The sequence below is a fragment of the Electrona antarctica genome (genome assembly GCF_951216825.1).
Source record: "Electrona antarctica genome assembly, chromosome: 10".
Classification (NCBI taxonomy): Eukaryota; Metazoa; Chordata; class Actinopteri; order Myctophiformes; family Myctophidae; genus Electrona; species Electrona antarctica.
This window is the reverse complement of record NC_136791.1, coordinates 2,758,470-2,786,105: the sequence shown is the minus strand read 5'-3', so window position 1 is coordinate 2,786,105 and position 27,636 is coordinate 2,758,470. Positions and strand designations below refer to the sequence as shown.

The following is a 27,636-nucleotide window of genomic DNA, read 5'->3' as shown; positions in this document are numbered from 1 at the left end:
ATTAATCTGGACAATAAAATAACAGCTTTCACAGCAAAACGTTTGGTGGGCACGTCGGTGCTAATAGCATCTATGCTGGCGACTGGGTGGGGGAGGTCTCCGTTGGTACAGAGGGTGGTCAGAGTGACTGGGGGAGGTCTCCGTTGGTACAGAGGGTGGTCAGAGTGATGGGGGAGGTCTCCGTTGGTACAGAGGGTGGTCAGAGTGATGGGGGAGGTCTCCGTTGGTACAGAGGGTGGTCAGAGTGATGGGGGAGGTCTCCGTTGGTACAGAGGGTGGTCAGAGTGATGGGGGAGGTCTCCGTTGGTACAGGGGTGGTCAGAGTGATGGGGGAGGTCTCCGTTGGTACAGAGGGTGGTCAGAGTGATGGGGGAGGTCTCCGTCGGTACAGAGGGTGGTCAGAGTGATGGGGGAGGTCTCCGTTGGTACAGGGGTGGTCAGAGTGACTGGGTGGGGGAGGTCTCCGTTGGTACAGAGGGTGGTCAGAGTGACTGGGTGGGGGAGGTCTCCGTCGGTACAGAGGGTGGTCAGAGTGACTGGGTGGGGGAGGTCTCCGTTGGTACAGAGGGTGGTCAGAGTGACTGGGTGGGGGAGGTCTCCGTCGGTACAGAGGGTGGTCAGAGTGACTGGGTGGGGGAGGTCTCCGTTGGTACAGAGGGTGGTCAGAGTGACTGGGTGGGGGAGGTCTCCGTCGGTACAGAGGGTGGTCAGAGTGATGGGGGAGGTCTCCGTTGGTACAGAGGGTGGTCAGAGTGACTGGGTGGGGGAGGTCTCCGTTGGTACAGAGGGTGGTCAGAGTGATGGGGGAGGTCTCCGTTGGTACAGGGGTGGTCAGAGTGACTGGGTGGGGGAGGTCTCCGTTGGTACAGAGGGTGGTCAGAGTGACTGGGGGAGGTCTCCGTTGGTACAGGGGTGGTCAGAGCGACTGGGGGGAGGTCTCCGTTGGTACAGAGGGTGGTCAGAGTGATGGATGGCAGCCCTTATGAAACAGTCACCATTTCAGTAGTGCTGAGCTCCTACTATCAGGCTGTCCAATGGTCTGCAAAGAAAGACACTTGAGCAAATCCTCCAAGAGCTTGGCTTTTTGCATTTCTTGTAGACTTTTGAGTATTCATTTAATCATGTACAATATTTGTTTTTAAATCACACCATTTTGCCAACCGGGGGAGAGCTCCGAACTGACCTCATATCATGCTTTAATGACATGAGGAGTGAGCTGCATGGCCGCTTCTTATCCCGCGACAAAGGGGGAGTTTCCCCCAGTAGGACGTAGCACGAAGAAGGAACATGTTATTCCAACCAGTTCCTTTTCCCCTCCATCAGGCGCCCCGGCTGACCATGGGGGGGGGGGGGGGGGGGGGGCAGTATCTAGAGACCAGGTTTACTGCACAATAGCTGATCTACAAGCTCACACTGCATCGTGATGTGTTGTGCGCAATCGTGTTGTGAGCTTGTAGATCTGCCATTTTCATATGATTGAGTTTTTGTACATTTGGGAGAGACCAAGGACTGTTTTGGGTCTCGAGCTAAAGGTTTGGGATCTGCTGCAGCAAGTACAGCAAGTACACCAAAAGGGAACCCCTTTTGGTGTTAGCATAGAGCACCGAAGTCTGACGTCACTTTCAGTAGAGGGCACCAACACACAGGTTCATGAATTTTTTTATTTGCATTGAAATCTCCATAGGGCGATTTTAGGTCGCTTCATATAAGAACTGTGTTTGAAAAATAAACCGACCACCCCGGCCTTTCTGTCAGGGGAGTGGCTGTGCGTCGTTAATGCTGTCCATTCATATTTGATACAGCCAGTTTCTAGAGAAAATGGAATTAATGTGGCCGCAAAAGCCTTGAAACTACATATGAAGGCAATGTCGCTGCTAATATACGTCACGCCCAGCTGTCAACATTGCGTTCCTGAGATTCCTCGTTGACGTAAGCTCAGCTGGTGGTGACTCGACTCGTACTAACCACGAAACATTAAATATCAATAAAATAAAAATAAAAATAAACGTAATTGACATTCAGTTTCTGTTGTGCGACGGGCAGATGCAGCCACCCCCCCTACCCGGAAATGTAGTCTCTGGGTTGTTTGACTCGTCACTCGTCCTGACTGTCAGGATGTAATAAAGTGTGTGTGTGTGTGTTTATTATTTTTTTATTATTATTTTTCTTTTGTGACTTTCGCCTTTATTTTATATTTTTTATGGAGGGACAGACAGTAGGCTGACAGGAAATGGGGAGAGAGATGGGGGGGTGACAATGACATGCAGTAAAGGCCGTCGGGATCGGGAGTCGAACCTGCGGCACACTGCCAGACTGGATTACCAGCCAAGGTGTCTGGACCGCTGAGCCACGGCCCTGGCCGTTTTTTGCCTTTATTGATAGGGTACAGTAATTAGACAGAAAGGGGGAGAGAGATGGCGAGTGACACGCGGCAAAGGCCGTCGGGCTCGGGAGTCGAACCCGCGGCACGCCGTCCGGCTGGCTTGGCAGCCTAGGTGCCCAGACGGTTGAGCTAACCGTCAGGGCCCACTAAACTTTCTTTCCTTACATTTTTATCCCACAGTTTTTGTAAACGATTTTTTTTCAACCGATGCCAAGCTTTAATCCTGAGCGCTACTCCCTCTGCCAACCTGGGGAGAGCCCCGAACTGAGGTCATGCTTCCTTCAACGCATGAGGAGTGAGCCGCTCCTTATCACCTGACAGCGGGGGGGGGGGGGGGGGGGGGGGGGGGGGTGGTCGTAGCGTGGAAGTTACAGTATAGAAACCAGGGTTACTGCATGTTTTTTGTGAGGGTATACCTGTTGCCCTTTCGCCAACCTCACCTAGGGTATGGGCACTGATGACACAGAGGAGAGAACACACCCCCAGCGCCCCCAGCAGAAATCGAACCCGGAACCTTCTGGCTGTTAGGCGACAGCGCTACAGACTGCGTGACCACGCGCCTAAACTACACTTTGTTAACCAGATTAGGCCTACTACAGCCTAGGTTGAATAATAACCAGAACCTACTACAGCCTAGGTTGAATAATGTGGGGAGATCGGTCCGTTGAAGGGTGTGAAAAGGTTGCTGAATGAGCCTCTCTCCACACCGACAGTCTGTATGGTAGAGACAGTATGGTGCTAGAAATATGGCTCGACATTGTGCTTAAAGCTTAAATCGTTTGAGAAATCATAACATGACGACCACTGCACAGCGGTGGCGTACAGGACAGAGGCACAATGCTATACATACATTAACTAAACTGTATTCAGGCTATTTTGGTGTATCATATTGGTCTTATTTAAAAATAACCAGACCTGTCTGAAGCGAGTGGTGCAACAGCACCCCCTATTGGTACTCTAAACATGGTGACATAGTCCCATAGGGACAAAGCTGTTCCTTGGAGTGGTTGCACCACTCAAAAAGGATAAACAGCGTGTATCTGCAGTGGAAGCGTGATTTGCACACATCCATCATGACACTTTGCTTCAACTAATGAACATATTATCAACTAATGAACATATTACAGCAGAATGATTAGAACGCTAGAATGATTAGAAAGAATTGGCACAGCGGCCTGTCATTTCTGTGCAAGTAGGCTCTACTCATCATTACATGAGGCACGAGCTTTGTGCTCCACAAAGTCATTCAACTTTATCATAATCATCATTTTCAATTGATAACATGGTCAATTTATAACATTTAGTTGGATTTGGCCCAGACAAAGCGCTTAAGTCAAATAATACAGCGCAACTCTTAACATTTAATTTATTTGCTTTCAGAGAAAACCTGACGGTGAATAGCTGGCACATTATGCTTGCACTTTCCATCTTCTGGTGTTTGCGTCTCATCACACACACACACACACACACACACACACACACACACACACACACACACACACACACACACACACACACACACACACACACACACACACACACACACACACACACACACACACACACACACACACACACACACACACACACACACACACACACACACACACACACACACACACACACACACACACACACACACACACACACACACACACACACACACACACACACACACACACACACACACACACACACACACACACACACACACACACACACCAGAGAGTCTACATGCGCTGCATTGAGATAAAATAAAATTACCGCCAAGCACAACATCCACATTGCATTTTTGGAAGGCCACCCACACTCCCTGCATGCAAGGCTTAACAGCAGCGGGGTGCCAGAGAGGGGGAATAGAGCTCTCTGGTCGGCTATTGGCGGTCGAAAAACCAACTAAGCTTGCTTGGTCATGGAGTGACGCCTCACGCCGCGTACAGAACCGCACACACTACAGCAGCCATTTGGCTTTCCAACACATACAGTATCAAATCAATGCCGACGTCGGTTTGGGGTGTTGGATTTGGAACCGTTACAGTTGCAACTACCTCTCTGTCAGGAAAGAACATAAATCTCACATTGTAGCTTTATTTATTGGTTCTATAATATAGTACGAAAGAAGCTACCCATTTTGGGCGGGAACCCCTTTTGGTGTTAGCATCATGTTATGCTTTAGCTATTGAAAAATAGCAGATCTACAAGCTCATAGCGTGCCACCGAGTGGCGCGCTACGAGCTTGTAGGTCTGCTATTTTAAAAAAATCGCAGAACGACTGACACAGAAACATAGCTTTTTCAGAAAACTGTCAGGATGTAGAAGACATTTTTAGAATTTGATCTCAGGTCAAAATGGGTTAAGTCGATCAATATTATGAATACAGTCTGTTGCAAAGTGACACTAGTACACATACTGCATCCACCCATTCAAATGTCTTCTCTCTCTTTATACATTTGCTTCTCTGAAAACACTGCACTGCACAAAGTGATGTATGGTTTGTTTGACCACTTCAAATCCCAACCAAAATGAAGTTAATTTGCTGCATTTGCATTGAAGAGAGGGCATGCACAGACCTATCTTTTTCTGATTGAGAGAAGTCGTTGTGTTAGCCCTAGAACAGAACTAATGCATTATTGAAAGGTTTGTGCAAAATATATGTACACTGACTGCAAGCACACCTACAATACTTGGATAAATATTGAAAAGGGGGGAAAACGTTATGGAGACCACTCACCAGCCACTGCTCCTACATTACTGCTCCATGCTTGGTTGTAATATAATTTGGCAACGTTTATTATTATTATGGATCAAATACTTCCTGGCTAGACCTTAGAGGGTATGCGCATGCCTAAAGTGAATGGCACATCGAGTGGCACATCGAGTGGCACATCGAGTGGCACATCGAGTGGCAAAGCAACAGGCAAAGTTAACATTGTTTAATGTTGTTTAATGCAATCAGATAGGACTTTTCTGTTTGTATGTATGGGTTCTCAAGGCCAGAAAGTAGTTTTTTGCCACTCAGTGGGCATTCCTGCATAACTTCCAGGTTTGATGATGATGTCACACGCATACCCTCTATTGAAAGGAAGCAAAGCAAAGCAAAGTTACTATATTTACCCAGGGTATCTGGGCTAAGCTCAAGAACTTGTTTCCAGCCAAGCCCTGCTCATAGAACATTTCATGGTAGTGGTTCAATGCCTTGCTCAAGGGCACTTCAGCGGTGGTAATTTTAACGTGTCGGACCGCTGATTCGAACTGGCGACCTTCCGGTATCAAAACCGCTCCGCAATCCGTTCGGCCACCGCTGCCACTAAAGCGTGTTCCTTTGCAGCCACGTCTAGCCTGTTATGCTAAAGCTGCGTGTAGTAGGCCTACTGTAGCAGGCCGGTGCTCTACGTGTTGAAGATCAGGCTGCTGATGATCAAAGGCTTTCTCCCTAAATAGCCTTCTTTGCATCCCTCATTAACCCCAGAGTTACATAAATCCAACATGGTCTCCTCCCTCTCCTCCTCCTCACTCGTCCCTGACTTCATCTCCTTCCATTTTCCTCCAAGCAAACACTCTGTAAGTCAAACATGCAGCAAAATTTGGTTGGCAAATGCGGAAGTAGAGCGTTCTTCCGGGTGCTTCAAAGAGCGTTCTTCCGGGTGCTTCAAAGAGCGTTCTTCCGGGTGCTTCAAAGAGCGTTCTTCCGGGTGCTTCAAAGAGCGTTCTTCCAGGTGCTTCAAAGAGCGTTCTTCCAGGTGCTTCAAAGAGCGTTCTTCAGGGTGCTTCAAAGAGCGTTCTTCCAGGTGCTTCAAAGAGCGTTCTTCCAGGTGCTTCAAAGAGCGTTCTTCCAGGTGCTTCAAAGAGCGTTCTTCCAGGTGCTTCAAAGAGCGTTCTTCAGGGTGCTTCAAAGAGCGTTCTTCCAGGTGCTTCAAAGAGCGTTCTTCCAGGTGCTTCAAAGAGCGTTCTTCCAGGTGCTTCAAAGAGCGTTCTTCAGGGTGCTTCAAAGAGCGTTCTTCCGGGTGCTTCAGAGAGCGTTCTTCCGGGTGCTTCAAAGAGCGTTCTTCAGGGTGCTTCAAAGAGCGTTCTTCCAGGTGCTTCAAAGAGCGTTCTTCCAGGTGCTTCAAAGAGCGTTCTTCCGGGTGCTTCAAAGAGCGTTCTTCCGGGTGCTTCAAAGAGCGTTCTTCCGGGTGCTTCAAAGAGCGTTCTTCAGGGTGCTTCAAAGAGCGTTCTTCAGGGTGCTTCAAAGAGCGTTCTTCAGGGTGCTTCAAAGAGCGTTCTTCCGGGTGCTTCAAAGAGCGTTCTTCCAGGTGCTTCAAAGAGCGTTCTTCCGGGTGCTTCAAAGAGCGTTCTTCCAGGTGCTTCAAAGAGCGTTCTTCCAGGTGCTTCAAAGAGCGTTCTTCCGGGTGCTTCAAAGAGCGTTCTTCCAGGTGCTTCAAAGAGCGTTCTTCCAGGTGCTTCAGAGAGCGTTCTTCCGGGTGCTTCAAAGAGCATTCTTCAGGGTGCTTCAAAGAGCGTTCTTCCGGGTGCTTCAAAGAGCATTCTTCAGGGTGCTTCAAAGAGCGTTCTTCCGGGTGCTTCAAAGAGCGTTCTTCAGGGTGCTTCAAAGAGCGTTCTTCCGGGTGCTTCAAAGAGCGTTCTTCCAGGTGCTTCAAAGAGCGTTCTTCCAGGTGCTTCAAAGAGCGTTCTTCAGGGTGCTTCAAAGAGCGTTCTTCAGGGTGCTTCAGAGAGCGTTCTTCCGGGTGCTTCAAAGAGCGTTCTTCAGGGTGCTTCAAAGAGCGTTCTTCCAGGTGCTTCAAAGAGCGTTCTTCCAGGTGCTTCAAAGAGCGTTCTTCCGGGTGCTTCAAAGAGCGTTCTTCCGGGTGCTTCAAAGAGCGTTCTTCAGGGTGCTTCAAAGAGCGTTCTTCAGGGTGCTTCAAAGAGCGTTCTTCCGGGTGCTTCAAAGAGCGTTCTTCCAGGTGCTTCAAAGAGCGTTCTTCCGGGTGCTTCAAAGAGCGTTCTTCCAGGTGCTTCAAAGAGCGTTCTTCCAGGTGCTTCAAAGAGCGTTCTTCCGGGTGCTTCAAAGAGCGTTCTTCCAGGTGCTTCAAAGAGCGTTCTTCCAGGTGCTTCAGAGAGCGTTCTTCCGGGTGCTTCAAAGAGCATTCTTCAGGGTGCTTCAAAGAGCGTTCTTCCGGGTGCTTCAAAGAGCGTTCTTCAGGGTGCTTCAAAGAGCGTTCTTCCGGGTGCTTCAAAGAGCATTCTTCAGGGTGCTTCAAAGAGCGTTCTTCCGGGTGCTTCAAAGAGCGTTCTTCCAGGTGCTTCAAAGAGCGTTCTTCAGGGTGCTTCAGAGAGCGTTCTTCCGGGTGCTTCAAAGAGCGTTCTTCCGGGTGCTTCAAAGAGCGTTCTTCAGGGTGCTTCAGAGAGCGTTCTTCCGGGTGCTTCAAAGAGCGTTCTTCAGGGTGCTTCAGAGAGCGTTCTTCCGGGTGCTTCAAAGAGCGTTCTTCCAGGTGCTTCAAAGAGCGTTCTTCCGGGTGCTTCAAAGAGCGTTCTTCCGGGTGCTTCAAAGAGCGTTCTTCCGGGTGCTTCAAAGAGCGTTCTTCCGGGTGCTTCAAAAAGCGTTCTTCCGGGTGCTTCAAAGAGCGTTCTTCCGGGTGCTTCAGAGAGCGTTCTTCAGGGTGCTTCAAAGAGCGTTCTTCCGGGTGCTTCAGAGAGCGTTCTTCCGGGTGCTTCAAAAAGCGTTCTTCCGGGTGCTTCAAAGAGCGTTCTTCCGGGTGCTTCAGAGAGCGTTCTTCCGGGTGCATCAAAGAGCGTTCTTCCGGGTGCTTCAGAGAGCGTTCTTCCGGGTGCTTCAGAGAGCGTTCTTCCAGGTGCTTCAAAGAGCGTTCTTCAGGGTGCTTCAGAGAGCGTTCTTCCGGGTGCTTCAGAGAGCGTTCTTCCGGGTGCTTCAAAGAGCGTTCTTCCGGGTGCTTCAAAGAGCGTTCTTCCAGGTGCTTCAAAGAGCGTTCTTCCGGGTGCTTCAAAGAGCGTTCTTCCAGGTGCTTCAAAGAGCGTTCTTCAGGGTGCTTCAAAGAGCGTTCTTCAGGGTGCTTCAAAGAGCGTTCTTCAGGGTGCTTCAGAGAGCGTTCTTCCGGGTGCTTCAAAGAGCGTTCTTCAGGGTGCTTCAAAGAGCGTTCTTCCGGGTGCTTCAAAGAGCGTTCTTCCGGGTGCTTCAAAGAGCGTTCTTCCGGGTGCTTCAGAGAGCGTTCTTCCGGGTGCTTCAGAGAGCGTTCTTCCGGGTGCTTCAGAGAGCGTTCTTCCGGGTGCTTCAGAGAGCGTTCTTCCGGGTGCTTCAAAGAGCGTTCTTCCGGGTGCTTCAGAGAGCGTTCTTCCGGGTGCTTCAAAGAGCGTTCTTCCGGGTGCTTCAGAGAGCGTTCTTCCGGGTGCTTCAGAGAGCGTTCTTCCGGGTGCTTCAGAGAGCGTTCTTCCGGGTGCTTCAGAGAGCGTTCTTCCGGGTGCTTCAGAGAGCGTTCTTCCGGGTGCTTCAGAGAGCGTTCTTCCGGGTGCTTCAAAGAGCGTTCTTCCGGGTGCTTCAAAGAGCGTTCTTCCGGGTGCTTCAAAGAGCGTTCTTCCGGGTGCTTCAGAGAGCGTTCTTCCGGGTGCTTCAGAGAGCGTTCTTCCGGGTGCTTCAGAGAGCGTTCTTCAGGGTGCTTCAGAGAGCGTTCTTCCGGGTGCTTCAGAGAGCGTTCTTCCGGGTGCTTCAGTGGTCCTTTAATGCCCAGCGTCATGTGGAACCATTAAATCAATGCGCCCAGCGATTTGCAGCTTCAGAGCCCATTTCAAGGTGGCACGGCACCATCTTGGATAGTGCTAGATATAATAGCATGTAGCCAAAAGACCCTTTGGAGGATCGACAACCAACTAGCGACGGGACCGCGATGGGCCGTCAAAAAACACAGGTTAGAATTGGAATCATTGATTCTAGATTAAGAGTTATTCACGTTTTAAGATTTTTGATCCCATCCATTAAAATGGAGGGGGAACACTTTGGAGGACGTCCCAACTGGAAATGACATTGAATGTTGCCCAATAGACGCTCCCAGGCTGCAGACATGGTGCGCTCTGTTATGAAACGATTCATGTTCTGTCTTTTGATTAATCTCCGTCCTGGGCGATGGGCGTAATTATTTGATAGGGCGGAGATCTCCATCTTGGCCGCTCAGTGTGTTAACACCCCCATCGCCCAGGAGGACGAAGTTCTTTGTCCTTTCTATTAGTAACCCCCGACGCCCAAGACGAAGTATTGTCCAAAAGACGAAGTTTATTGATATGAGAACGGATCGCATGGCTCCATAGCCCAGGAGCGCCTGTTGGGCAATCCTCGGTATTGCGTAAGAGTGAGACGTCATCGAAAAACTCCCTCCCCCGTTTAGCTGACGAAAACGAAAATCTTAAAACGTTCATAACTCGATCTAAATCATCCCGTCTAATTATGAAAAAAGATCCTGTGTTAGACGGTGCTCCGCGGTCCAGTCGCTAGTCGCGATAGATTTATTCTTACCTCCCGTTGTTGTCGATCGACTCTAGAGTGGTGTGGCTATTGTTAGCTGCTACACAGACATTCACAACAACATCCGGTCCGTCCGGAAAAGGGGTCCGTGTTTATAAATCGAATGGGCGCTATAATGTAATTAAATAACCCCGGGCAATTAAAGTGTTAACCAAAAACAATCGAAACCGACAACTTCTACCAAAGGCTCACCCTGAGTTGAGCAGCCTCCCTTTGGGTGGACTCTCAGGAGACGTTGACAGGTCGGTCAGGGACGGGCTGGAACTGGAGAGCAGTGGATTCTGCAAACACAAAGAGAAGAATGTGTGCTGGAATTAAAACATATTCATGGGTTAATGATTGGCAGCTGCCTGCAAACAAACATAATTTACTAAAATAATTATACTGTGATAAATTATAGTAAATATACAGTATGTCATCAGCATTCGTTACCAACACTGTTATTAAGGCCTGTTCATAGTCCAGTTTTCGGTGAAGAGGTGACCACCGAAAACTACAACATGACATCACGCCGCGGTGGTCACTGCTCACACAACATCTGTTTTTACTAAAACTACAACATGACATCACGCCGCGGTGGTCACCACTCACACAACACATCTAAAACTACAACATGACATCACACCGCGGTGGTCACCGCTCACACAACACATCTAAAACTACAACATGACATCACACCGCGGTGGTCACCGCTCACACAACACATCTAAAACTACAACATGACATCACACCGCGGTGGTCACCGCTCACACAACACATCTAAAACTACAACATGACATCACACCACGGTGGTCACCGCTCACACAACGCATCTAAAACTACAACATGACATCACACCGCGGTGGTCACTGCTCACACAACACATCTAAAACTACAACATGACATCACGCCGCGGTGGTCACCGCTCACACAACACATCTAAAACTACAACATGACATCACACCGCGGTGGTCACTGCTCACACAACACATCTAAAACTACAACATGACATCACGCCGCGGTGGTCACCGCTCACACAACACATCTAAAACTACAACATGACATCACGCCGCGGTGGTCACCACTCACACAACACATCTAAAACTACAACATGACATCACACCGCGGTGGTCACCACTCACACAACACATCTAAAACTACAACATGACATCACGCCACGGTGGTCACCACTCACACAACACATCTAAAACTACAACATGACATCACACCGCGGTGGTCACCACTCACACAACACATCTAAAACTACAACATGACATCACGCCGCGGTGGTCACCACTCACACAACACATCTAAAACTACAACATGACATCACAACGCGGTGGTCACCACTCACACAACACATCTAAAACTACAACATGACATCACACCGCGGTGGTCACCGCTCACACAACACATCTAAAACTACAACATGACATCACACCGCGGTGGTCACCGCTCACACAACACATCTAAAACTACAACATGACATCACACCGCGGTGGTCACCGCTCACACAACACATCTAAAACTACAACATGACATCACGCCGCGGTGGTCACCGCTCACACAACACATCTAAAACTACAACATGACATCACACCGCGGTGGTCACCGCTCACACAACACATCTAAAACTACAACATGACATCACACCGCGGTGGTCACCGCTCACACAACACATCTAAAACTACAACATGACATCACACCGCGGTGGTCACCGCTCACACAACGCATCTAAAACTACAACATGACATCACACCGCGGTGGTCACCGCTCACACAACGCATCTAAAACTACAACATGACATCACACCGCGGTGGTCACCACTCACACAACACATCTAAAACTACAACATGACATCACACCGCGGTGGTCACCACTCACACAACACATCTAAAACTACAACATGACATCACGCCGCGGTGGTCACCACTCACACAACACATCTAGAACTACAACATGACATCACACCGCGGTGGTCACCGCTCACACAACACATCTAAAACTACAACATGACATCACGCCGCGGTGGTCACCACTCACACAACACATCTAGAACTACAACATGACATCACACCGCGGTGGTCACCACTCACACAACACATCTAAAACTACAACATGACGTCACAACGCGGTGGTCACCGCTCACACAACACATCTAAAACTACAACATGACGTCACAACGCGGTGGTCACCACTCACACAACACATCTAAAACTACAACATGACATCACACCGCGGTGGTCACCACTCACACAACACATCTAAAACTACAACATGACATCACACCGCGGTGGTCACCACTCACACAACACATCTAAAACTACAACATGACGTCACAACGCGGTGGTCACCGCTCACACAACACATCTAAAACTACAACATGACGTCACGCCACGGTGGTCACCACTCACACAACACATCTAAAACTACAACATGACATCACACCGCGGTGGTCACCGCTCACACAACACATCTAAAACTACAACATGACATCACACCGCGGTGGTCACTGCTCACACAACACATCTAAAACTACAACATGACGTCACGCCACGGTGGTCACCACTCACACAACACATCTAAAACTACAACATGACATCACACCGCGGTGGTCACCGCTCACACAACACATCTAAAACTACAACATGACATCACGCCACGGTGGTCACCACTCACACAACACATCTAAAACTACAACATGACATCACGCCGCGGTGGTCACCACTCACACAACACATCTAGAACTACAACATGACATCACGCCGCGGTGGTCACCACTCACACAACACATCTAAAACTACAACATGACATCACGCCACGGTGGTCACCACTCACACAACACATCTAAAACTACAACATGACGTCACACAGCGGTGGTCACCACTCACACAACACATCTAAAACTACAACATGACATCACGCCGCGGTGGTCACCACTCACACAACACATCTAAAACTACAACATGACGTCACAACGCGGTGGTCACCACTCACAAGTCACACAACACAATCTAGAACTACAACATGACATCACACCGCGGTGGTCACCGCTCACACAACACATCTAAAACTACAACATGACATCACAACCCTTTACTCACTGAAACACATTCTGGGAGATGGTACTGATAAGTATTGGGGATAATCTCTAAGACCTTTCAAAACTGAGGAAAAACAGCTTGGCATTTGTAATCCTCAAGCTCTTGGGACATTTTGTTTAAAAAAAACCCCAAAAAAACAATTTAATTTGCAAAATAAATTGCATACAGCCGAGCAAAATTATCTAAAATGTATTATGAAAAGTGACACCAACAAATAAATGATGCCAATGTAAATCCAGCAGATGATGTGTAGAATAGAAATCTTCATTAGAGTGATCATATAACACACATTCAAGGATTTTCTTTCAGAACAGGTCTGTATCTACCTTAATGTAAAAAGAAAAGAACAAATAAAACCAAAACAATAAAACCTGTCGGGAACAGTGTTTAATGCAGCTTAAAACATTTAGGCCTGACGTCGAAATTTAAGAAATGTCTTTTTTAAAATGTCTTTTTTTTCTGAAAAAACTCATGTTTCTATATCAGTGGTTCTCAATATTTCATGTCAAGGACCCCCAAAAATATATGAAATTGGCCGCTGACCCCCATCTGAAAATGTGTTGTTTCAGGGACCACCTCCCAGAAGCAAAGATTTGAGTTAAAAATGTTCGCTCTGAAAGAGTATATATTCAAAGCTTTGCACCACATAAACATTTTCACGATTTTTCAAAAATAGCAGACCTACAAGCTTGTAGCGCGCCACTCGGTGGCGCGCTATGAGCTTGTAGATCTGCTATTTTTCAATAGCTAAATTATAACAATGTTTAAAACACCAAAAGGGGTTCCCGACCAGAATGGCTTAAAACATTTTCAGTTTTCAATAATGCAGAAGGTGGAAAGCTTCCCTTGCCTATAGAGGTCCAGTTGTGTATAATGTAAAGAGGTTAGCAGTCCATTTTATTATTGCCGTAGGAGGGAATAATGCTGAAAAGGAGATCTCATTTGATTTGTTGCCATTATAAGCCACTCAGCGACTGGGTCAAAACATTCTCAGATTCATTTGACCTCAATCAAAAGTGAGAATGAAACAACACTCCAAATATTATCTGATTTCCACACGTAGGTGGAAAATGATTTAGAAAAAGCCTGAGCTACCCCTCAGCCTATAAAACACATTTCACGGGCTAGGATTGAAGAGCAATGGGGTCTCTGAGCACATCAGTATTCTAAACACACATTAAGAGACTTAACAGTGTGGAAACATTCCATTATCTGCTGAACCTGCCTCGGTAAATATATTGGATTGAAAAGAAGAGGTCCAACACAGTCGGGCTTCCTGCCATGTTCTCAGGCCATTATTAGCTCTGCAGGGCTTTAAGCCATTCTGGACTGAGGTCGATAAAAAAAAGTCTCTCCAACATTTGAGAAAAACCCATCTTTCTATGTCAGTGGTGCTCAACCTTTTTCATGTCAAGGACCCCCAGAATTATCTCTATTGGGCCATGTCCGGACCCCCATCTCAAAATATGTAGTTCCAGGGATCCCCCAGAAGCCAATATTTTAGTTAAAAATGTTGGCTCTGAAATATATATTCAAAGATTTGCGCCACATTTTTACGATTTTTCCAAAATAGCAGACCTACAAGCTCATAGCGCGCCACTCGGTGGCGCGCTATGAGCTTGTAGATCTGCTATTTTTCAATAGCTAAAGTATAACAGAATGCTAACACCAAAAGGGGTTCCCGCCCAAAATGGGTTAAGCATGGCTATGTCGGTCCATCTGTCCGTATATCACTTTAGTCACAAACATATCCTGGTTGGATTCATGCTCTGTATATGATAGACCCTACTGGGTTTGGTTTGGTGACCCTGTGGCCGTTCCCATTAAGCTACCCTTCATAGTGGAGGAGCTTTTAGGGAGAGATAAGGGATATTTCGTGCGAATTTGTCTAAAAGCACCAGATTTTGCACAGACGTAGCGCAGGGCATGCTCTACATCTGTGCAGATTAAAGACCTGCGGATGAGCTTTTTATTCACACGAATCCGCGTGTGGATATTCATAATCCGCCCGTTATCCGACCGCATTAATTCATTATTCCAATTTATCAATCCGCAACCATCCGCGGATTGCAGGTGGTTGCGGATTGCGAGATTTTGCGCGTTTTAAAAGCTATAATAAGCCTAGATAGATGCCATTAATTTATTTCTGCATTATTTCACCCGCGGTTTATCCAATATTAATTTATAATATATTTTAATGACCCAAATCCACACTAAACTGCGGCTAAATCCGCCATCCGCAGGTCTAGTGCAGATGTAGCGCAGGGCAAGTAGCGCAGGGCAAGCGCTACATCTGTGCAGATGTAGCGCAGGGCAAGCGCTAGGGCGCTCGAGCCGGCGACAAATCCATATGGCCACCATTAACAACCTATACATTTTCTAAATTTCATTATGCTGAAGCCCCTCCACTCCCTAGCCGTCCCACATGGGCAATTCTTATTAGAAGCTTAGAAGCTCTTAGAAAATATTGGCACTCTGGCTATTGGTGTGTGCGGTCACCCTCTTGTTTTTTCAAGATTTCCTCTACAATTCTTAGAAGCCCAAGCCGTGCAGGGTTGGGTTGGGTGGCTGCAAGTACCTTGTGTTTCTGTGTACCTTGTGTTTCTGTGTACCTTGTGTTTCTGTGTACCTTGTGTTTCTGTGTACCTTGTGTTTCTGTGTACCTTGTGTTTCTGTGTACCTTGTGTTTCTGTGTACCTTGTGTTTCTTGTGTTTCACAAGTACCTTGTGTTTCTGTGTACCTTGTGTTTCTGTGTACCTTGTGTTTCTGTGTACCTTGTGTTTCTGTGTACCTTGTGTTTCTGTGTACCTTGTGTTTCTGTGTACCTTGTGTTTCTGTGTACCTTGTGTTTCTTGTGTTTCACAAGTACCTTGTGTTTCTGTGTACCTTGTGTTTCTGTGTACCTTGTGTTTCTTGTGTTTCACAAGTACCTTGTGTTTCTGTGTACCTTGTGTTTCTGTGTACCTTGTGTTTCTGTGTACCTTGTGTTTCTGTGTACCTTGTGTTTCACAAGTACCTTGTGTTTCTGTGTACCTTGTGTTTCTGTGTACCTTGTGTTTCTTGTGTTTCACAAGTACCTTGTGTTTCTCTCTGAGCTGGACAGCTACTCTGGGTTGGTTAAAGTACCTTGTGTTTCTCTCTGAGCTGGACAGCTACTCTGGGTTGGTTAAAGCAGAATCTCCTCTGTCCCAGCTGTATGATAGTCCCTATAGAGGTGACAGACAAACAAAGTCATACAAAGGTTTATGCGAGAGACCAAAGCAACAACAGCTCACTCAAGACTTCAGTATTTTGGTGTAAAAGTTTGTGCACTGCAAAAAACTCCAGACTCGGCAGAGAGGGAGGATTCAGAAATATGTTTCCATAGGGGCTGAAGTGACATTAATGGGGCTGAAAGTCTGCCATGGTGACGGAAACAATCCCATTCAGGGTGGTGAGACAGCAGCAGCCATCACAGCCATCACAGCAGGGCTGGACTGGCCACAGGTCGTACCGGGCATGTTCCTGGTGGGCCGCGACCGTAGGGGGCCGCCATGATTTAAAAAAAATATATATATATATATATTCTGCGCGCTGGTTGTGGTGGGCCGGTCTGGGCCAAATTCACGCGAAAATGACCGGGCCGAATTTGTGTCCCAGTCCAGCCCTGCATCACATGCATAAACAGACATGGCACGTCTCAAAAAACTCCACTGATCTGCAGTTTTGGACTGCAGATCAGTCCAAAACTCCAAAAGCTCTCGTTAATACTTTTCATAGATTACATTATAAAACCAACAGACAGTGGCCTAGTGGTAAGAGTGTCCGTCCTGAAACTGGGAGGTCGGGGGTTCGATCCCCGGCCGGGGCATACCAAAGACTGTAAAAATCTACAAGCTCATAGCGCGCCACCGAGTGGCGCGCTATGAGCTTGTAGGTCTGCTATTTTTGAAAAATCGTGAAAATGTTTATTTCAGAAAACTGGAGGATTTAGATTTTTAGATTTTTTTTTAAATTTTGAGGTCAGGCCTAAATGGGTTATATATCAGGCTCACACTCATATTTCACAATTGCCCATTTTCTTTGGGGCTCCACTCACCCGTTCACTAGTCTCTTCAGCCGGGCAAACACTAATCTTGCCACAATTAATGACTTGTGACGAGTGACAAAGCACCTGTGAGGGGAGCCTCTGTTAGATCCTGGATACCGTTAAGGTTTGAAAATTACTATCATTTGTTCAAGAAATATCTTCAGATGCAGCCGTTTCTGAAGTGCCACGAATTGAGAAACCGTTCTAAAAAAAAAAAACTGGCACGGCCAGGCCTTCCTTCCACAGACTGGGTCTCTTGTGCAGGTTTTTCTTTTTTTTTTTATCTCTCAAGACACAGCCGTGTGGATGTGAGTCAGGGAGAGTTGGAGGTTTAAGCAGGGCAAAAAGCTCACAGCTTTGCCAGGGAGGGTTTTCTCGGGGGCAAGAGTTGGAAGCTTGGCTCTGTCCTCTGAAAGGTTAATCCTTCTAGCCCTCTTCAAAACCTGCCAGCCCTATCAGCTCCATCTGCCAATTAAATGGAGGGCCTGGGGCTTTGTCTGGGGCTTTGTCCGGGGACTCTCGCCCTTCAAAATGTTTAGTAAGAGAAATGGCATCTGCCCTGTGGAGAGCCACATTCACATCCACTTGTGCTTGTAGCGTGCATAGTAGTGCTGCCGTGGGGGGAGAGCCGGGGAACATAAAGTGAATTCCATCCATGTGAAGAAATGAAAGGCTCTCATACCAGCCCTGGCCCATTTGAATGGAGGAGAGAGACACAGAGAAATGAAAAGGCTCATAGCAGCCCTGGCCCATTTGAATGGAGAAGAGAGACACAGAGAGAGACAGAGTTAAAATTAAAAAAAAAAAGAGTGGTATTGTGGAATCCCATTAGCCCAGCAATAATTTGACTCAGAGAGAAATCTGCATTAGTACGAGTGGAATTTGTAGCAAAAGATTAAATGTTTTGGAATTAGCAGCACATTAAGCATGATTTGTACTTCTTTCCTGAGAATAGCAGATCTATAAGCTCAAGCTGAATCCGTGGCGTGTTGTTAACCCATTTTGGGCGGGAAAATTGTAGATCTACAAGCTTGTAGGTCTGCTATTTTTGAAAAATCGAAGAACGACTGACATAGAAACATAGCTTTTTCAGAAAACTGTCAGGATGTAGAAGACATTTGTAGAATCTGATCTCAGGTCAAAATGGGTTAAAGCATTATGTTGTACTTTAGCTATTGAAAAATAGCAGATCTACAAGCTCATAGCGCAGCACCGAGTGCCGCGCTATGAACTTGTAGGTCTGCTATTTTTGAAAAATCGTGAAAATGTAACTCAAATTTTTTAATATATTTTATTACAGAATTTTAACTCAAATCTTTGCTTCTTTCGACGTCAGGCCTAAATGGGTTAAGCATGATTTGTACTTCTTTCCTGAGAATAGCAGATCTATAAGCGCAAGCTGAATCCGTGGCGTGTTGTTAAAGCAGTTGTGTGACACCTGCAACCAATTATAAATCAAGCCTTACCCTGAGTAAGCTGGCGGGGCTGAGTTAGCCCCACCCCGTTCACTGTACACAGCGCCCCGTTCCGAGGCACCAGGCGTACAGTCCCAGCACAGTTCTCCAACACACAGTGTTCCTTTAGGATCCCACGCCCACGGAGAACTGAGACAAAGAAAAGAAGAAAAACCGGATCATTGAAAAGAGGATGAGGGTGCCTGATCATCCTGGGCGGATGACAGCAGTTGTGAACTCTGCCCTGGCAGGAGATATGTGACCAGATTTGACTGAGAGACTGCCATCGCGCAAATTACAGCTCTTCACCACAGGAGAAAAACTTTTTTATACATATACTACATATACTAGAGCATGTCTGAAATAAATGTCAGAGCTGAAATTGACATAATAAATGCTTAAACATGTAGCTAGGTGTAATGTTAGAGACCACAGAAGTGAACCTTTCAAGCCTGTTTTCTCAACTCGCTGTTTTCTGCAAGACATTACTCTATAAGCCATATCTCCAAAACTGGTGGGTCAAACTGAACCACCAATATGTCAATTTGAAGCTATGATTCCCTGCTTTCATATGACAAAAACGAAAATTCAAAAAACCAATGGCAGTCCCTCAGTCAAATGTAGTCACATATGTCTTCCCTCCTGACTCACCAATATATATATATTTTTTTAAATAATATTTATCCCACGATTTTGTAACCCATTTTTCACCCCTGTGTCAATTATCTAATGTGATCCTGGGCTCTGCACACCCTCCGCCAACCTAGTCCTAGTCATATATGGGGGACATGCGGGGAGAGCAACAGACTTGAACTCATGCTTCCTTCATGCCCGAGTGTCCAAGTCGCTCCTTTACACCTGACAGGGGGGAGTTTCCCCGGCCGGAAGTAGCGCGTAGAAGGAACACGTTATTCCAACCAGTTCCTTTCCCCTCCATCAGGCGCCCCGGCTGGCCAGGGGGAGGCAGTTTAGAGACCAGGATTACTGCATTTTTTGTGAGGGTACCTACCCTAGGGGACACGGGCAGAACATGCAAAGTCCACACAGAAAGGCCCACTCACCAATATCTTGATGACACGATGTCTCATCACATCCAACCAGCGTCTGGCCCTCCTGCATTTAGTTCAGAAGGCCTGTGTTATACATACAGGTGTACAGTAAACTGCTGCTAATCATATAGTTCAGAAGGCCTATGTTATACATACAGGTATACAGTAAACTGCTGCTAATCATTTAGTTCAGAAGGTCTATGTTATACATACAGGTGTACAGTATCCTGCTGCTAATCATATAGTTCAGAAGGTCTATGTTATACATACAGGTGTACAGTATCCTGCTGCTAATCATATAGTTCAGAAGGTCTATGTTATACAGGTGTACAGTATCCTGCTGCTAATCATTTAGTTCAGAAGGTCTATGTTATACATACAGGTGTACAGTATCCTGCTGCTAATCATTTAGTTCAGAAGGTCTATGTTATACATACAGGTGTACAGTAAACTGCTGCTAATCATTTAGTTCAGAAGGTCTATGTTATACATACAGGTGTACAGTAAACTGCTGCTAATCATTTAGTTCAGAAGGTCTATGTTATACATACAGGTGTACAGTATCCTGCTGCTAATCATTCAGTTCAGAAGGCCTATGTTATACATACAGGTGTACAGTAAACTGCTGCCAATCATTCAGTTCAGAAGGCCTATGTTATACATACAGGTGTACAGTATCCTGCTGCTAATCATTTAGTTCAGAAGGTCTATGTTATACATACAGGTATACAGTAAACTGCTGCCAATCATTCAGTTCAGAAGGCCTATGTTATACATACAGGTGTACAGTATCCTGCTGCTAATCATTTAGTTCAGAAGGTCTATGTTATACATACAGGTGTACAGTATCCTGCTGCTAATCATTTAGTTCAGAAGGTCTATGTTATACATACAGGTGTACAGTATCCTGCTGCTAATCACAGGAAACCCCTCAACAAATCCAATCTGTGAATGTTATCGTGGTGAAATGCTTCAGACCATGTGCTGTAGTTCCTGGACATAGTGTGTGCAGTAAAATTGCTCAACTCATTTTGGGCGGGAACCCCTTTTGGTGTTAGCGTTATGTTGTGCTTTAGCTATTGAAAAATAGCAGATCTACAAGCTCATAGCGCGCCACCGAGTGGCGCGCTACGAGCTTGTAGGTCTGCTATTTTTGGAAAAATCGAAGAATGACTGACATAGAAACATAGATTTTTCAGAAAACTGTCAGGATTTAGAAGACATTTTATAGAATCTGATCTCAGGTCAAAATGGGTTAAAAGGGAAGCTAAGTTTCTTGTAGTGTAAACATGCAATTGGAGTCGTTCAACTTCTAATATATCAGATTAATGTCTACAATACAAACTAAAATGCTGGATCGGTATCAGCAAGCAAGTCTATGCATTGATCCGAGGTCACATAATAGATCATTTATGCTACACACTACAGTCACAACAACATATGGGTGCAAGCAGAGAGTGTAATGATAGAACTAGCAAATTGTCAGTCAAAATGTCTTGTATTTGTTGTATTTACTAGCCCTTATAACGTTGTGAGATATTGCCCCCCTGGGGGTACTGCGCCCTGGGTGCGTTTCACATTTCTAATTCACTAATAAATTCATTATTAATGTATAATTTGTTCAATTGGAAAAAGGGCTTCGTTAAGACCTCCATATTATTATGGTCAATGCCTGTGTGAAAAGTGGGAGTGATTGGTGCAGGCGGTGAGGAGATACGGCAGTTATAGTGACACACATTCATTCATTCAAAGGCTTAATTATAGTATGATATGATATATTTATGTTTTTGCATTGGCATGATATTGGTACTTGGTATGGACCGATACGCCATCTTCAAGTATCAGAATCTGCATCAGGAAGTAAATAAATTGTACGGTATATTGGAACATGTCTACATGCAATGTCTGGGGGTGAAAAAAAGGGTCTTATTCACTTTCAAATGATAGAGGACGATGCCCGTGCACAGCAGGTCTTCATCAATGCCAATTAGATGAGGCAGCCGAGAGTCCAGGACCACTCCACTCCCCATCTTCCTCAGCGCCAGAGCCTGCTCCTGTGGACGGGAGAGAAGAACACAATGCACCATGGGATGGGAGAGAGAAGAACACAATGCACCATGGGAGAATGTATCTTTCCTGTGGACGGGAGAGAAGAACACAATGCACCATGGGAGAATGTATCTTCTCCTGTGGACGGGAGAGAGAAGAACACAATGCACCATGGGAGAATGTATCTTCTCCTGTGGACGGGAGAGAAGAACACAATGCACCATGGGAGAATGTATCTTCTCCTGTGGACGGGAGAGAGAAGAACACAATGCACCATGGGAGAATGTATCTTCTCCTGTGGACGGGAGAGAGAAGAACACAATGCACCATGGGAGAATGTATCTTCTCCTGTGGACGGGAGAGAGAAGAACACAATGCACCATGGGAGAATGTATCTTCTCCTGTGGACGGGAGAGAGAAGAACACAATGCACCATGGGAGAATGTATCTTCTCCTGTGGACGGGAGAGAGAAGAACACAATGCACCATGGGAGAATGTATCTTCTCCTGTGGCCGGGAGAGAGAAGAACACAATGCACCATGGGAGAATGTATCTTCTCCTGTGGACGGGAGAGAAGAACACAATGCACCATGGGAGAATGTATCTTCTCCTGTGGACGGGAGAGAGAAGAACACAATGCACCATGGGAGAATGTATCTTCTCCTGTGGACGGGAGAGAGAAGAACACAATGCACCATGGGAGAATGTATCTTCTCCTGTGGACGGGAGAGAAGAACACAATGCACCATGGGAGAATGTATCTTCTCCTGTGGATGGGAGAGAGAAGAACACAATGCACCATGGGAGAATGTATCTTCTCCTGTGGACGGGAGAGAGAAGAACACAATGCACCATGGGAGAATGTATCTTCTCCTGTGGATGGGAGAGAGAAGAACACAATGCACCATGGGAGAATGTATCTTCTCCTGTGGACGGGAGAGAAGAACACAATGCACCATGGGAGAATGTATCTTCTCCTGTGGATGGGAGAGAAGAACACAATGCACCATGGGAGAATGTATCTGCTCCTGTGGACGGGAGAGAGAAGAACACAATGCACCATGGGAGAATGTATCTTCTCCTGTGGACGGGAGAGAAGAACACAATGCACCATGGGATGGGAGAGAGAAGAACACAATGCATCATGGGAGAATGTATCTTCTCCTGTGGACGGGAGAGAGAAGAACACAATGCACCATGGGAGAATGTATCTTCTCCTGTGGACGGGAGAGAGAAGAACACAATGCACCATGGGATGGGAGAGAGAAGAACACAATGCATCATGGGAGAATGTATCTTCTCCTGTGGACGGGAGAGAGAAGAACACAATGCACCATGGGAGAATGTATCTTCTCCTGTGGACGGGAGAGAAGAACACAATGCACCATGGGAGAATGTATCTTCTCCTGTGGACGGGAGAGAGAAGAACACAATGCACCATGGGAGAATGTATCTTCTCCTGTGGACGGGAGAGAGAAGAACACAATGCACCATGGGAGAATGTATCTTCTCCTGTGGACGGGAGAGAGAAGAACACAATGCACCATGGGAGAATGTATCTTCTCCTGTGGATGGGAGAGAGAAGAACACAATGCACCATGGGAGAATGTATCTTCTCCTGTGGACGGGAGAGAGAAGAACACAATGCACCATGGGAGAATGTATCTTCTCCTGTGGATGGGAGAGAAGAACACAATGCACCATGGGAGAATGTATCTTCTCCTGTGGACGGGAGAGAAGAACACAATGCACCATGGGAGAATGTATCTTCTCCTGTGGACGGGAGAGAAGAACACAATGCACCATGGGAGAATGTATCTTCTCCTGTGGACGGGAGAGAGAAGAACACAATGCACCATGGGAGAATGTATCTTCTCCTGTGGACGGGAGAGAAGAACACAATGCACCATGGGAGAATGTATCTTCTCCTGTGGACGGGAGAGAAGAACACAATGCACCATGGGAGAATGTATCTTCTCCTGTGGATGGGAGAGAGAAGAACACAATGCACCATGGGAGAATGTATCTTCTCCTGTGGACGGGAGAGAGAAGAACACAATGCACCATGGGAGAATGTATCTTCTCCTGTGGACGGGAGAGAGAAGAACACAATGCACCATGGGAGAATGTATCTTCTCCTGTGGACGGGAGAGAGAAGAACACAATGCACCATGGGAGAATGTATCTTCTCCTGTGGCCGGGAGAGAGAAGAACACAATGCACCATGGGAGAATGTATCTTCTCCTGTGGACGGGAGAGAAGAACACAATGCACCATGGGAGAATGTATCTTCTCCTGTGGACGGGAGAGAGAAGAACACAATGCACCATGGGAGAATGTATCTTCTCCTGTGGACGGGAGAGAGAAGAACACAATGCACCATGGGAGAATGTATCTTCTCCTGTGGATGGGAGAGAGAAGAACACAATGCACCATGGGAGAATGTATCTTCTCCTGTGGACGGGAGAGAGAAGAACACAATGCACCATGGGAGAATGTATCTTCTCCTGTGGATGGGAGAGAGAAGAACACAATGCACCATGGGAGAATGTATCTTCTCCTGTGGACGGGAGAGAAGAACACAATGCACCATGGGAGAATGTATCTTCTCCTGTGGATGGGAGAGAAGAACACAATGCACCATGGGAGAATGTATCTGCTCCTGTGGACGGGAGAGAGAAGAACACAATGCACCATGGGAGAATGTATCTTCTCCTGTGGACGGGAGAGAGAAGAACACAATGCACCATGGGATGGGAGAGAGAAGAACACAATGCATCATGGGAGAATGTATCTTCTCCTGTGGACGGGAGAGAGAAGAACACAATGCACCATGGGAGAATGTATCTTCTCCTGTGGACGGGAGAGAAGAACACAATGCACCATGGGAGAATGTATCTTCTCCTGTGGACGGGAGAGAGAAGAACACAATGCACCATGGGAGAATGTATCTTCTCCTGTGGACGGGAGAGAGAAGAACACAATGCACCATGGGAGAATGTATCTTCTCCTGTGGACGGGAGAGAAGAACACAATGCACCATGGGAGAATGTATCTTCTCCTGTGGATGGGAGAGAGAAGAACACAATGCACCATGGGAGAATGTATCTTCTCCTGTGGACGGGAGAGAGAAGAACACAATGCACCATGGGAGAATGTATCTTCTCCTGTGGATGGGAGAGAAGAACACAATGCACCATGGGAGAATGGATCTTCTCCTGTGGATGGAAGAGAAGAACACAATGCACCATGGGAGAATGTATCTTCTCCTGTGGACGGGAGAGAGAAGAACACAATGCACCATGGGAGAATGTATCTTCTCCTGTGGACGGAAGAGAAGAACACAATGCACCATGGGAGAATGTATCTTCTCCTGTGGATGGGAGAGAAGAACACAATGCACCATGGGAGAATGTATCTTCTCCTGTGGACGGGAGAGAGAAGAACACAATGCACCATGGGAGAATGTATCTTCTCCTGTGGACGGAAGAGAAGAACACAATGCACCATGGGAGAATGTATCTTCTCCTGTGGACGGAAGAGAAGAACACAATGCACCATGGGAGAATGTATCTGCTCCTGTGGACGGGAGAGAAGAACACAATGCACCATGGGAGAATGTATCTTCTCCTGTGGATGGGAGAGAAGAACACAATGCACCATGGGAGAATGTATCTTCTCCTGTGGACGGGAGAGAGAAGAACACAATGCACCATGGGAGAATGTATCTTCTCCTGTGGACGGGAGAGAGAAGAACACAATGCACCATGGGAGAATGGATCTTCTCCTGTGGACGGGAGAGAGAAGAACACAATGCACCATGGGAGAATGTATCTTCTCCTGTGGACGGGAGAGAGAAGAACACAATGCACCATGGGATGGGAGAGAGAAGAACACAATGCACCATGGGAGAATGTATCTTCTCCTGTGGACGGAAGAGAAGAACACAATGCACCATGGGAGATGGGAGAGAAGAACACAATGCACCATGGGATGGGAGAATGTATCTTTCCACAGCCTGTAGCCAGAATGCCACACAATATAAAACAAAAAATGCTGACAGACATTTAACCCATTTTGGGCGCGAACCGCGAACCCCTTTTGGTGTTAGCATTAGGTTATGCTTTAGCTATTGAAAAATAGCAGACCTACAAGCTCGTAGCGCGCCACCGAGTGGCGCGCTATGAGCTTGTAGGTCTGCTATTTTTGAAAAATCCAAGAGCGACTGACATAGAAACATAGCTTTTTCAGAAAACTGTCAGGATGTAGACGACATTTTTAGAATCTGATCTCAGGTCAAAATGGGTTAATGGCAACCAGCAGAAAACTGAATTCTTTATGAGTGAGTCTCTTCCTCGCCTGAAGGCCATGGAGAATAATAGCGACGTTCCGACCATGTGTTGCCATGAAGCAGTTGAGTGGCTAACGGCAACAAAGACACCATAAATCATTCAGATTATCATGGCTACAGTCAAACTGTACTGTGCACGTGGCGCTCGCCACACAAACAGACACTGTCATCGCACGCACACACACACACACACACCCACAGTCAGTCACACACACACCCACAGTCAGTCTCACACACACCCACACACACCCACAGTCAGTCACCCACACACACACACCCACCCACACACACCCACAGTCAGTCACCCACACACACACACACACACCCACAGTCAGTCACCCACACACACACACACACACACACACACACACACACCCCCCCCCCCTGGTTTTACTGATACACCACTATAAACATTCACCATTGCTATGAAAAAGCTCACAGGCTGATGAAAGTGAGTGGACTGCAGATAACTGGGCCAAACCTGAGCCAACATCGTCATGTCTACCCCCTACTACAGCGTGTCTATGGAGGAGGTGTACTGTATTGCATGCAAGGTCGAAATAAACTGCCTTTTATAACTGTATAAATCACAAGCACTACATTTATTAACATGCATATACGTAGACACACATTTGCACTATGTCATATTTATTAAAAGGTGGAGCATTTTCTGGCGACTGTGGGTAATATGAATCACTAAAAGAGCATTTCTGAACAGGCCTCAGTGATATATCCTCCTGAAAAATGGCTTTTGTGTGTGAAAAGACCCCATCTCAGAGTGGCAAAGGAAAGGATTTAACAGTCTATATTTCACACATGCTGCACTGATTAAACCTTTTAGGCCTGACATCGAAATAAAATAAAAAGTCTTCTGAAAGAATATATATATATATTCAAAGATTTGTGCCGCATTTTCACGATTTTTCAAAAATAGCAGACCTACAAGCTCGTAGCGCGCCACTCGGTGGCGCGCTATGAGCTTGTAGATCTGCTATTTTTAAATAGCTAAAGTATAACATAATGCTTAAAACACCAAAAGGGGTTCCCGCCCAAAATGGCTTAATGCTGCCCTGTAGAAGTGACATTCAGATTACAGCCAATCACACGCACAGCAACATTACAGTCACATCACAAACCCAAAAGTCAGCTGAAAAATCAATGTCCACATGGAAGAAATCCATTCAACTTGTAGATATCCCTGCTAAATATGTATTTAATGGCATTTCAGCTACCCGACAGGAAGGTGATAAGAATTGGGAGAAATTGATTCAACCCGTGAAAGCCATTTCTATAAAGCAGTATAAGGCTATACCTCTGGAACGCAGTCAGGCCGTACCGCTGAACCGTTCCATACATCGCTGCCTGCTCCACTGCTTCCAACTGCAGCAGACGAGGAAGAGGAAGTGTTATTGTGTGCGCGTGCGCGTGTTTTAGTCATGGAGTTATAGTATATATAGTTATTGTTATGTATAACTGGCTAAAACTATAGATGTATATCCACTAGGCATGGAAGGATGCACTCAACTCACGATACGATTCGTATCACGATATGAGGTTCACGATACGATTTTTCACGATATTAAATAAAAAAGAATTAAATAAATGTTTTTTTTTAATTTTATATAATTTATCTTCCCCCCTGAGATTTTTTATTTAACTACATTGCAAAAAAGTAGCATTACTTTTGAC

The 27,636-nt window shown here is 46.4% G+C and overlaps 1 protein-coding gene across 2 annotated transcripts in view; it reads right to left on the bottom strand.

The window, feature by feature from the left end:
- The window catches only part of kif16bb (kinesin family member 16Bb), a 61,891-nt gene that overhangs the window by 8,546 nt on the left and 25,709 nt on the right, over positions 1-27,636 (bottom strand). For both annotated transcript variants that reach the window (XM_079512023.1, XM_079512024.1), the window contains exons 13-17: positions 21,481-21,600; positions 19,559-19,610; positions 18,510-18,647; positions 16,101-16,180; positions 10,083-10,171 (exon numbers count right to left, since the gene is read on the bottom strand). In XM_079512023.1, coding sequence (XP_079368149.1) covers positions 10,083-10,171; positions 16,101-16,180; positions 18,510-18,647; positions 19,559-19,610; positions 21,481-21,600 — 479 coding nt within the window. The remainder of the gene's footprint in view (positions 1-10,082; positions 10,172-16,100; positions 16,181-18,509; positions 18,648-19,558; positions 19,611-21,480; positions 21,601-27,636) is intronic.